Source organism: Neodiprion virginianus, chromosome 4, assembly GCF_021901495.1.
Source record: "Neodiprion virginianus isolate iyNeoVirg1 chromosome 4, iyNeoVirg1.1, whole genome shotgun sequence".
Classification (NCBI taxonomy): domain Eukaryota; kingdom Metazoa; phylum Arthropoda; class Insecta; order Hymenoptera; family Diprionidae; genus Neodiprion; species Neodiprion virginianus.
Window position 1 is genome coordinate 41,137,872 of NC_060880.1, and position 9,780 is coordinate 41,147,651.

General features: G+C 44.4%; 1 protein-coding gene across 1 annotated transcript; it reads right to left on the minus strand.

The window, feature by feature from the left end:
* Positions 1 to 355: 355 nt before the first annotated feature.
* LOC124302656 (uncharacterized) lies at positions 356 to 8,416 on the minus strand. The gene is made up of 3 exons (XM_046759027.1): positions 7,942 to 8,416; positions 1,403 to 1,725; positions 356 to 1,320 (listed from the first exon to the last, which is right to left on the minus strand). The coding sequence occupies exons 1-3, from the start codon at positions 8,109 to 8,111 to the stop codon at positions 875 to 877; spliced, it is 939 nt and encodes a 312-aa protein (XP_046614983.1). The 5' UTR covers positions 8,112 to 8,416; the 3' UTR covers positions 356 to 874.
* Between the last annotated feature and the right edge of the window lie 1,364 nt (positions 8,417 to 9,780).

Genomic DNA, 9,780 nt, shown 5'->3' on the forward strand with positions numbered 1-9,780 from the left:
CCGAGGTTCTGCAGCCACCGCGAATCCCGTGCCGTGATACGCCAGACCTGACCCTGCGGGTTTTCTTTTATTCGATTAACGACTATTTGCTCCAGGACGATCATGTTGTGAAACATTCGATAACAATAACAACCTCCGACGCTTCACCTGCACTTAGTATCGTGGACCTTTTTATAATCTCTTCGGACTTCGTTGATCATCGCGGATGAGCCTGGGAAAGTGCGGCGATTACGTCTAAAAGACAAAGGAAATGGTAAAAGGATAATGCCACAGGAAACCCGATAGCCGAAGAGTACTTCAAATTTAATAACGCAATCTCACATGGCAGTATCAACTGTTTGTGTAGTGTGGATTGTACGAAATATTACCTTTCAGTAACTCGATACTGTAATAACAAGTAGATGGAATTTCTCTTTAACTAATAACTGCAAACCACGAGCCAACAAACCTTGAATTATATATTTAAATCAGATATTACAATAACGGTTGATACACTGGTTTTCGACTCAAAAAATAGCCAATCTATTCTACCTTTAAAAAAATCCGTCCAGCCGTGCTGAACCGTGAATCTTGTTCCGTGCAGACGCTTGATCTTTGGTTGTGCACGATCACTTGATCAGCTTGCATTACATAAAATCTGAAAATAGTAGCCAATCAAAAAAGAGTGACAATATGCGTAGCGAATACTCAAAGAATTTCCAACAATTATCAGAGCTACGCTGATGAACTAGTCATTTTTTTCGAGGTGCTATTTCGCGACTAGTGAAATTATCACTAGTCAGAAGATTTAACCCGGTGCCATATATATAATCATATGATCTCGATGATCTTCATTCACATAATGGGATCGGCATCGAACTAGTGAATTCGCGGGTTAATCAGGCCCCGAATTTTCGTCGGATTGATCCAGGCGTGTCAAGGAGCCTGTGTTCCCGCTTGGCTTCACGGGCACATCTCGAGATGTCAAATGGAGGCTTGAACAATTCAAAGTGAAGTCCAGAGCGACGCTAACCCCGGGGCAGCAGCCGCGACCCTCCTGCCCTACCGTCGCGGGTCGGTCCTTCTTGTCCTTAGCGACATCCTTCGGCTTCGCTGCGGATCTTCCTTCCTCGCCTTCCTCCTGGCCGTGGTACCTCATCGCAATCCTTATTACATGCGTTACCTCCGGACTCGGGCTTCGTGACGATCGCCGGATTTCCGTCTTCTTGCGAATATTTATTCGCAGATTGTTCGAAACCTCTGAACAAGTGCAGTCCTTGCGTTGGTTCCCGTTGGCTTTTCGGGTCGACCTTCTTGACCTTCCTCTTGAATAACCGGGCCCTGTTCGGAGACAATACAGTGACAATCCAGATGGTGGGATATATAGGAGAAAAGAATCACGAAGAAAGGAGAATTTACGGACCTTCAATTATCCTCCGGGTAGATTCCTCGAGATCCGTGAACTCTCTCGAACACTTTGATGAGGATCCTTTGTTTCGCTTTGATCTTTGAGTTTCCGTCTGACCTCTGACGGCGACAACCTTTCTCAGAAGCTCATCCATGATGTCGTCCTTGTCATAGCTATTGCCGTCGAGTGTTCTGGCCGACTCTTGAGATTGGCATCGAGAGATCGCCTGGGAGTCGATCAGGGGTATCGGAGAATCGGGAAGCTGTAGCGAGGTGATGGTAAGAAATGCCGGAGCGTCATCTTTCATACGGTCGAGCCACTGCGTCACGCTACGATAGCTATTGAAGTAAAAATCCTATATAATTATCGAGGGCAATAAAATCGTCGAGGTTCCCTGCCTGCAACAGATCGGTTTACCTAATTTACATGGCGACTTTTCGCCTGGTCAAGCACCGATCCGATACCGGTCCTAGACAAAAAATTAGAAGCAAGGTTGACAAATTGCTCGAGATAAGTGTTTGACGGTTCAAGAGGGAAAGAAATGCGAGTGAAAATGGAACATCGATATAATATGTAAAGCTTATACCCCACGCGATATTCGTCGTCGAGGACCTTATATTTTTTTGTCTTCTTCACCAAAGGCAAGAAATTGGAGTGTATATTTTTATCGCACCTGCGAAACGTTAAAAAATTGCATCGAAGTTGCTAGCCTTGTACAGCCACTGCTGTTATGGTCAGCTTCGAAATATTATAACAGGCTAGTCGAGACTGTGTGGAGGGGATCGGCAATCGAGATTAAGTACAAATACCAACTGGGGTAGCCATTATTGATGTCTGTTATACACAAGGCGTTACTTTGGTGAGCTGGAACTCAATTTTCCGAGCGGTCCGATTTTGCATTCTCAAACATCACAGCCACGAAGTTGTCAATGCGATTCGAAATTCAAGGCATCCTAGCTGTGATAAGACCGAAGGTACCTGTAACGTAGGCTAATGATCACCTCATATATTGTTACGTAGAAACTTTTACAGACAAAGGGCATCTGCATGATCTGGCCTGATCAGTTTACACGAGTTACGAAACCATTAAATTTTACTACACTTAATTATAGACTTGAAGCGACTCGTACGATTGCCGAGTCAGCGAAACAAGTTGCCAGCATATAAATCCACAGAGCGAAACCTGATATAATTCTTGAGATTCGTACTGCATAATTTATTGACAAAAAAAAAAAAAAATACAGTTTCTTTTACACATAGCAAAAATAAATTCTGGGCTCAACGAGGCTTGAACAGATCAAAGCCGTCGACAAGGATTATTATTTGCATCACAGTAATTAACTGCCTGTATATTCGACATCGGTATATTAACCAGAGAATGAAAAGATATACATATAATAAAGGGAAGTGAAAAAGAGTGTGGGAGAAGTGAGAATTCGGTTCGCCCGCTTGTTTAAAATTCACCGCGTGTTACCTTGACGTTTTCCGCGCTGGTCCAATCAGCGGCGGGGAAGGCCTGCGCCGCGGATAGCAGACGTGACGCGCTGGCGATGACCGAGACCGGTCTTTCGCGTCTCTTGGATCCTCAAGGGTCAGCCGTCGAATGTAGAGGCCCGGGACCTCCTCCGCAAGAAGTTGTCTCCCTCCGTACGAAGCCACAGTGATCACTGACCACCAACTCCTACGTGGTCTACCTTCGTTCCCTTTATTCCTACCGAGTTCACCACAAACATTACGCGAACTCCGCTAACAGTTGGTCGGATATCTGGCTTGCGGCACTGTTATAGATGATTCGTTCAGCTCAAGACTTCCTTGGCCCTCGCCATGCCCTGTGAAATAAAATACAGGTTCAAAGGATTGAGCATTTTGAAACATTGTCTATCGACAATACGTCAATGGATTATTGATTCAAGTGTTAGAGGAAACTTTAAGCTATAAGCCTATTATTTATAATGACCCATCAATGACACTTGGTCGTTGGATAAATGCCAATTGCCTGGGTGTTGCTTTGATGTATAAGTCGTCGGTTCATCAACTAAACGAAGTCTTGTGGGGGTAGCCGGACACGTTTTCAACTGAAGAATCGGACCTTCAATGGACATGGAAGTTGAGAATAATCATCTTGTTGTACTAACGAATAATCTGCGTCTGTTCATCTTCAAGTGATTATCGTCAATCGCGGATGAGCAATAACATGAAATCAAATCATTACAAATACCGTTTGAAAAGATGTTTGATTGCCAATAAAGTTAACTTGCAGGATCTTTAATTTAATAACAGAGGGAACAACCAAAGCAGACCCACACGTCCATATACAGACAGCTAGGCACGGTAACTCGGCGTAACTTGGAGGGGTTATAAGTGAAGTTTTAGGTCAGTTTTGAAGTCTGGTTCACGTGCTATGCCGCACTGCGCCTGTGGCGTGCAACCGGACTGACACACCAGCATGCTGCTTGCAAAACACAAACTTCCAACCTCACGATTCCTCCGCGTTGCGTCAGTTGCGATGATTTTCTCCGTCACAAGTTTACACACTCCATGCACGTGTGTGTTTATACCTAAAATGTGGGTAACGTCAATTCACGAAAGGCTGAAACACCCATTTTCACCTCCGAAACAGCGTCGTGATATCCCTGCAACTATACGGCGGTTACCCGGTTGTTTCCTCAACTGTAAGAACCTCGCTTCGTCATGACTAATGCCGGGGCGAACCAATCGTACTGAAAGCAAGACTCGGGTTGATATTAGCCGATTTCCCACAGACACCTTCTTCTTAAAATATGTTCAATATATGTTGAAGACCACAACTGATGATTTATTTCTTTGCTTCAACGCGACAAGACCTGTCGCGAGAAGGCTTGCGTATGCCGGAGGATTCCGGCCGCTTGATCCTCTGGGAGAAACCGAGTTTAAACCTTGTTTAGCGAACTATTTTGAATTTTAGTATTTTCGGTTGGCCGCTGCCAAGGTGTGGGATAGATTAGTTACGTCTCTTATGTAGCTGTCAGCTAGTTGCCGCGGGCGGTGAGCCGAACCGCCCGTAGCCATTGCTGCTGCCGCCGACAACGACGACGACGACGACGACGACGTCTGAGTCACAGAGCTTCGCTGGACCACCGGGGTGTCGGTTCAGTCAGGATAAATATGTAATGTAGACCTGCCGATCGAAGATAAACGGATTTGGGTATCGCGGTTACGCGCCGCGTTCCCCTGCATGCTGTGTAAATTCGGCATGTAACCCCGCGACGGTGAATTGGCGAACGAATTGATCTAACGTGGTGGTTGCCTTTCAGGAAAAATTACCAACGAAAAGAATGGCACGGAAAAACATGTTTATTGATCATTTTCAACAGGCATTGACGATGTTGTCGAGATGGATTGAAAAAAACGTCGAAATTTCACATTTCATGTGGGTACCTATTGCAGCAATTTGTTACGCATGAGAATGATAAAATTGTGTGCACATCATAATATGTTCATTAATCAATGTCTTAATCAATCAAATATAGCTGCTTCATGAAAGCTATTAGCGAGATTTAAGAAAAAAGAAACAGGGTGGGAAGAAAAAAATCCGTGCCAAGTTTGGCTGCACATATTCGGTCAAAAATTCGTTCACATGTGTTGGAATGCCTTAATTCTTGGTCAAAGTAGACCGCGGGCTGATCCGTGCGAGACGTCGTCGTATATAGTCGGCTCTTCGAGGAATATGTTTACATTAACCGAGAGCGAAAAAGCGTAAAAATAAAATACGCGAACCGCTTAACGAGTTTGGCTTTCGTTCTTCTCATTTCCTTCGTTCTCAACTCCTCTTTTTAGCCCCCCCGCTCTATGCGTGACCAACTGCACCTCACACTCGCGTGCACCCGCGCTCTCACGCGTTCCCACACGTCAGCGAGCACACGAACGAACGCTTGCACACGCCTTTCCTAAACCGTGTTCCTGAAGCCTGATATCCGACGAGGTTTCGCCGTATGTTTTATCGCCGCGGGCAAATTCTTCTTTATTACATCTGATGAGTTTTCTCGCCGTTCGCTCGCCGTTTCATGGAAATGGAAAAACATTACGACTGCCCACCGGAATAACTCCGCCGCTATGTACCGACAGAGAGACGCGTTTTAGCATCGTTGCAATTGTCGTGGATTATTAAATCTCTTTCAAATTATCCGCGCCTGTTAGCACGTCTCGTCTGTCTGCAGGATTACGCCGAGATTATGAGCCGCGGGGATTAATTAGCTTACGCGGAATTTCGGTGTAGAGGGGGAGACGACGAACGCAACGGCATTCTTCCCCATCAACAACAACCCCAAAAGCTTGACTACCAGAAATTACTACTAAACAGGTTCCACAAGAATACGAGACAGTTTTATCAAGAAATCGCCAGTCAAAGCAGATTTATTTTTCACGCCAGTCTCATATTAAGTGTGCTTTTTTAGTGAAATGACCAAGAATTGTCTGCAAAACTTGTCGCTCAGCATCAGCAGATAGACAACCGAAGCTACATTTTGTATTCCTGCACATCCAAAATGTAACTCCGGCTGCCTATTTGCAGGCGTTGGGTTCAATTCGCAAGTCTACGACCATCTCCGATCGATCATAGCAGGAATTCACTATGGAACCCACCGCCTAACGCCAGCAGATAGGTAACCGAAGCTACATTTTGTATTCCTGCACATCCAAAATGTAACTTTGGTTGCCTATTTTCAGACGCTGGGCTCCATTCGCAAGTTCACGTCATCCCCGATCGATCATGGCAGAAATTCAATATGAAATCCACCACCTAACGCCAGCAGATAGGCAACCTACGCATTTTTTGTATTCCCGCATATGCAAAACGTAGCTTCGGTTGCCTATCTGCTGGCGTTAGGCTACGAGATTTACATTAAATTCCCGGTATAATGGTTCCGAGATGGCGTGCACTCGCGAATTTACGATTTGGTTCTCACAATCAGCGAAACTTCATCACGAAAGATTAACCAGGCGCGGTAAATCATGTGTTATCGATGCGCATTTGAAGGCACGATTCCCACCCCCTATTTGCCGCAATATTACCGTGACTGTACGTGTTACTGTATGTTCGTGGTATGTAGGCTCGTATATCGTTGCGTTACCGCGCTGTGTGTAGAGCGTAGTGCCTTGTGCCGGCGACCTATCGACCTCGAACGAAGTCGGAAAGAGAGGAAAAAGGAGGGAAAGAAGAAAGAAAAAAAAATGCGTAATTTCCGAAAGGAAACACGAGGAATCAATAGCTGCGACGCACCTCTCCAGTTTTATAGCCTTTCCCTCCGCAGAAAAGGTCCGCAGCATTGCGCTGCCAGAGAATAGAAAGACCGCGTCGCCGTATAAGGTAGATATAATGCAGAAGCGCGAAACCGAAAATCAACCAGACGTATTTTGTCCCGGCACTTCCGCCGAAAACTTCAACGTTTGCGGTATATAATTTAAAACTGGATATTTCGCAAAACGGCAAAAGATCTGTAATTACCTGCCAATCAATCGGCAAATATCAAGGGCATGTACTACACGTTAACCTTTAACGTCTTTTCGATTTACAATCTTCGAGACGGACGTCCTTTAACCTTTTTATTTTTATTTTTTTCTTCCTCGCCACTTCGCGTTTTTTGTCCCCGGTCCTCTTCCCCAATCAACTTTACATACTTTCATTGAAATTCCCGCGGTCCAAATCTCCGGCCAATAAATTTACCAGAGTCCGACGGAAAAAATACGAAAACAATCCGCGATTCTGGCCCACGCGAGATTCCAGAAGTCCCAGCATTGTGCAACCCAGCTAGTCATGCCGTCATACTTATGTACACACGTACAAAAAGGGACCCGTTAACCTCTCATCTAACAAATGAGCCAATCGATTCACCCGCTCTTTGTTCCCCTCTGCACAAGAAGGATTTGAGGTATTTTACGTAGGCACGATATACATATAGGTATGACAGCGGTTCGTGTTGTGCAACGCATAGTCGTTGCTATTGACAGTTTTATCATGCAGTCTGAGCATGAAGAGTAAGCCGTAACTGTTTATTCTTACAAGAAATTGAACACATGTATAAATGGTTTCCGAGGGCTCGATTCTTGAAAGTAAAAAGTATGTTTGAGAAATTAGACTAAAAATTAGTTCTTCACTAAAAATATTTGTTACAAAAACAAACTGGCCGCTGTTAACACCCTTGAAATTTAATTTCGCCTGTTCACTGATTATCGAAGTTCATTCGTAGTATTGAATGTTCTTTCACGCCAAACAAAGTGACAGCTAAAACAGCTGAAGTAAAATTTCACCTTCAACTAAATTCTGATACCAAAGAGATCAGCGTGCAAAAATAGGCAAAGTCTGCAAAATACCTAAAATTACCTGAATTAATTCAAATTTCACATATAAAGCCTCAATGAAGTTGAATTTCATCAACTGCCGACGTTTCGACCTGTTTTTTTCTTCATTGGATACAGTGCACAACCTCTCAACAAGGAAGTGAATAATCGATCTACTATTACAAAGTGCACAATAATGTACGAATAATGGTGTTGAAGATATTTCTTGCTTTGCTCACCGAGTTAAAGATTGAAGAATCTCCCGCAGTGTGATATTTATGCGAAAACAATTCGGGTCACGTTTATCTTGCTTCAATAGAGTCATTGATTCTAGGACTCCTTCATGGTTCGCAGAGATACCAATGGACCATAAATCCCGATGTTCAGATTTCAAATTTCTGAAATGCATCGTGTATGAAGTGATAAACTGGAAGTGTTACGATTTAAATAAGAGATTCAAATCGTTCTGCAACATGGCCAATTCCGTGTCTCGAGTTAAGTCTTCTTAAACTTAAAGTCCTTCCGCGCCGTGTCGTATTCGTCAAGTGATAGTCTTATCACCATTCAGCACGGCGATCCTATAAATTCAATTCCAACAATATTTTTGACGTTTACGTGCAACCCGAGGTAAACATAATCGTTCACATGGCAGGCTCGAGCCCAGGAAATAACCGGGCAGAAGAAGATGAAAAAAATATCGGCGTACTATCACGAGTCACGTCTCAGCACGGACTGGCGTGCAGTCGAACCCTCGGCAACCCTCACAGCCCTCGCGAACGGCAATATTATCGCATGCTCGCTTCGGAAACTCCACTGGCACCTCACCGCGACCTGCAACTCCTGTCATAAATATCTGCGTTCGCGAGGCAACGACACGCGGTGTCTTGCGTTCCGAAATACTCACCTGTGCGTTGGCAAGCCTCCCCTAGTGTTCACTGACCCCCTGCTACACCCCACGATCGCTATATCGAATTTTTATGGTTATTTCTCTCTATTTACACAACTTTTATTTACTTGACCGTCGTTTATAGCTATCAAATGGGTTATTCTGATCGACTTTCAACTTGGAATTTGATCTCACCTAACCGAATCGATATCTATGTATAATCACCTACACGCAATGCTGGAAACATGATTACCTTCAACAGCAGTCATGATAATGGGAATCTTGTCGTTTTCAGAAAGCGCACACCATCAGTGATTCTTCAGATATAATTTCTTTGCAGTCCGCTTTTGACAGGTATTACTATTGTGAGCATTGACAAATGTATTTTGAAATTGGAACGCGTGTCTCAAGTCATTATACAATCCTCCCTATATAGTCAACCAAAAACTTTACACAAACTTTTTGATACAACTCTGTTTCGTCAAGACAACAATTAGTGGTCGTAAAATGACGAGCTTGGCGACCTGCGTGCCTCTAAATGTCGCCAAAACTTTATGCCAGTAATTTACGATACTATAACCGTGTTCTGTTGTGAACGTTGGAGGTGATATTCCAGACTATGAATTTACCGAGGCGTAAGTTCATGTATTCAGTTACATGCAACGCCGATTTGGCGGACGGTGAGCCGTGCGTTGAGAAATCGGGATATTTTTCTAATGAACAGTAGAACTAAGCCAGAAGAGTGGATGATGCGCTCTCTTCCTAACAGTTGCAGCTTGATTCACCCTGATCAAGGCTCTGGTCACGTTGACTAGAAGAGTTTGAGCTACTGCTTTCAACTCTGACCTCATCATTTCCGGGAAAACTTCGCTGCTGTCATGGTATAACAAACCTTATTTTCGCTCCTTCTATGACGACTACAAACGGTATCATTTGTTAAGTGAGTTTTGTTTGTCTCCGTACTACCAGAGGACTTCATCGCGGACCGTGATGCTTAAGGGTCCTCGCCCCCATCTCCATCTCCATCCCCAACCTCATTCTCTTGCTCATCCTCTTCGTCTTGAGTCAGCTCCTCGTCGACGTTTTCGGGCAAGAGAGGGAAAAGGGTTGCGCAAAGCTGACGACGAGTGTCAGGAAGCTCGCCACAAAATGCCATGCATGAGTCTCAACTAACTTGAGTAGGAGCCTGCCA

Bases quoted from the DNA above. Each gene is read 5' to 3' on its own strand.
- LOC124302656 (XM_046759027.1), bottom strand. From the start codon at position 8,111: ATGCATTTCAGAAATTTGAAATCTGAACATCGGGATTTATGGTCCATT. The intron at 1,726-7,941 runs GTGAGCAAAGCA...TTACTTCAATAG, and splicing joins ATTCTTCAATCTTTAACTCG to CTATCGTAGCGTGACGCAGT. The intron at 1,321-1,402 runs GTCCGTAAATTC...GTCTCCGAACAG, and splicing joins TACCCGGAGGATAATTGAAG to GGCCCGGTTATTCAAGAGGA.